At 63.7% G+C, this 791-nt stretch overlaps 1 protein-coding gene across 2 annotated transcripts in view; it reads right to left on the bottom strand.

Annotated features, from left to right (window-relative positions):
• LOC102758241 (chromosome unknown open reading frame, human C21orf2) overlaps positions 1 to 678 on the bottom strand; it is an 8,942-nt gene extending 8,264 nt beyond the window's left edge. The window contains exon 1 of one of the 2 annotated variants that reach the window (XM_006758990.2): positions 494 to 678. In XM_006758990.2, coding sequence (XP_006759053.1) covers positions 494 to 570 — 77 coding nt within the window. In that variant the 5' untranslated portion in view covers positions 571 to 678. The remainder of the gene's footprint in view (positions 1 to 493) is intronic. The other variant, XM_006758991.2, reaches the window with a different exon arrangement.
• Positions 679 to 791: the final 113 nt, after the last annotated feature.

The following is a 791-nucleotide window of genomic DNA, read 5'->3' on the forward strand; positions in this document are numbered from 1 at the left end:
CGGCGACCCTCCTTCAGTCCCGAGCCCTGAGCTTAAGCCCGACCTCCTAGCCCTCCGTTCCGAGTCCCCAGTCCCTCCACCCCTAACCTTCGAATCCCGAGCCCCAGCCCTCAGCTCCAGTCACAGCCCTGAGCACTAGACGCGATGCTCTCTTAACTCTCCTGAATTACAACAATTTATCCTGTTGAACTAAGGAATGCAGAACAGTCCTAGGGTGTGTTGATTTCCTTTCTCCCTCCCTTTCGGCATTTAAGGAAACGAGGTGGGTGCCAAAGACGGGGGCCAGCCCTAGCAGAAACCTCACAAGTACTCAAACCTTTTAGAAATTCAAGGTTACCTGGGCTGCAAGTTACATTAAGACAGGCGGAGTGCCCCATTCTAGGGCGGAGATGCCGAACGGGAGGCCCCAATCCCGGGGACGGGGGGCAGATAGGGGTCCCCACTCCAGGGCAGGGGTTCGGCAGCGGGGAGGCCCCCGGCTTCCGGGCCTCACCAGCAGTTGAGCTTTTTCACGCTATGCAGCTCCGAGGCCTTGGCCCGGGACAGAACCATCTGGCGCGTTAGCTTCATGGCGATGGGTCGCCCGGACCCCAGCCACCAGCCGGGCCCTGGACCTGCCCGCTATCCCGGAGGATTTGGCTCCGCCGCGGCGCGTCTCCAGGGGGCGGGGCCCGCGTCGTCAGGGGCGTGTCCTTCGAGTCCATTGGCCTCCCGGTGAGGGGGCGGGGCTGCGCCAGCGCAGTGGAGCCGTCTTCTCCCGCCCCTCGGGGCCAGCGCCCGGCCCTGCCCAG

The sequence above is a fragment of the Myotis davidii genome, unplaced genomic scaffold (genome assembly GCF_000327345.1).
Source record: "Myotis davidii unplaced genomic scaffold, ASM32734v1 scaffold1476, whole genome shotgun sequence".
Classification (NCBI taxonomy): Eukaryota; Metazoa; Chordata; class Mammalia; order Chiroptera; family Vespertilionidae; genus Myotis; species Myotis davidii.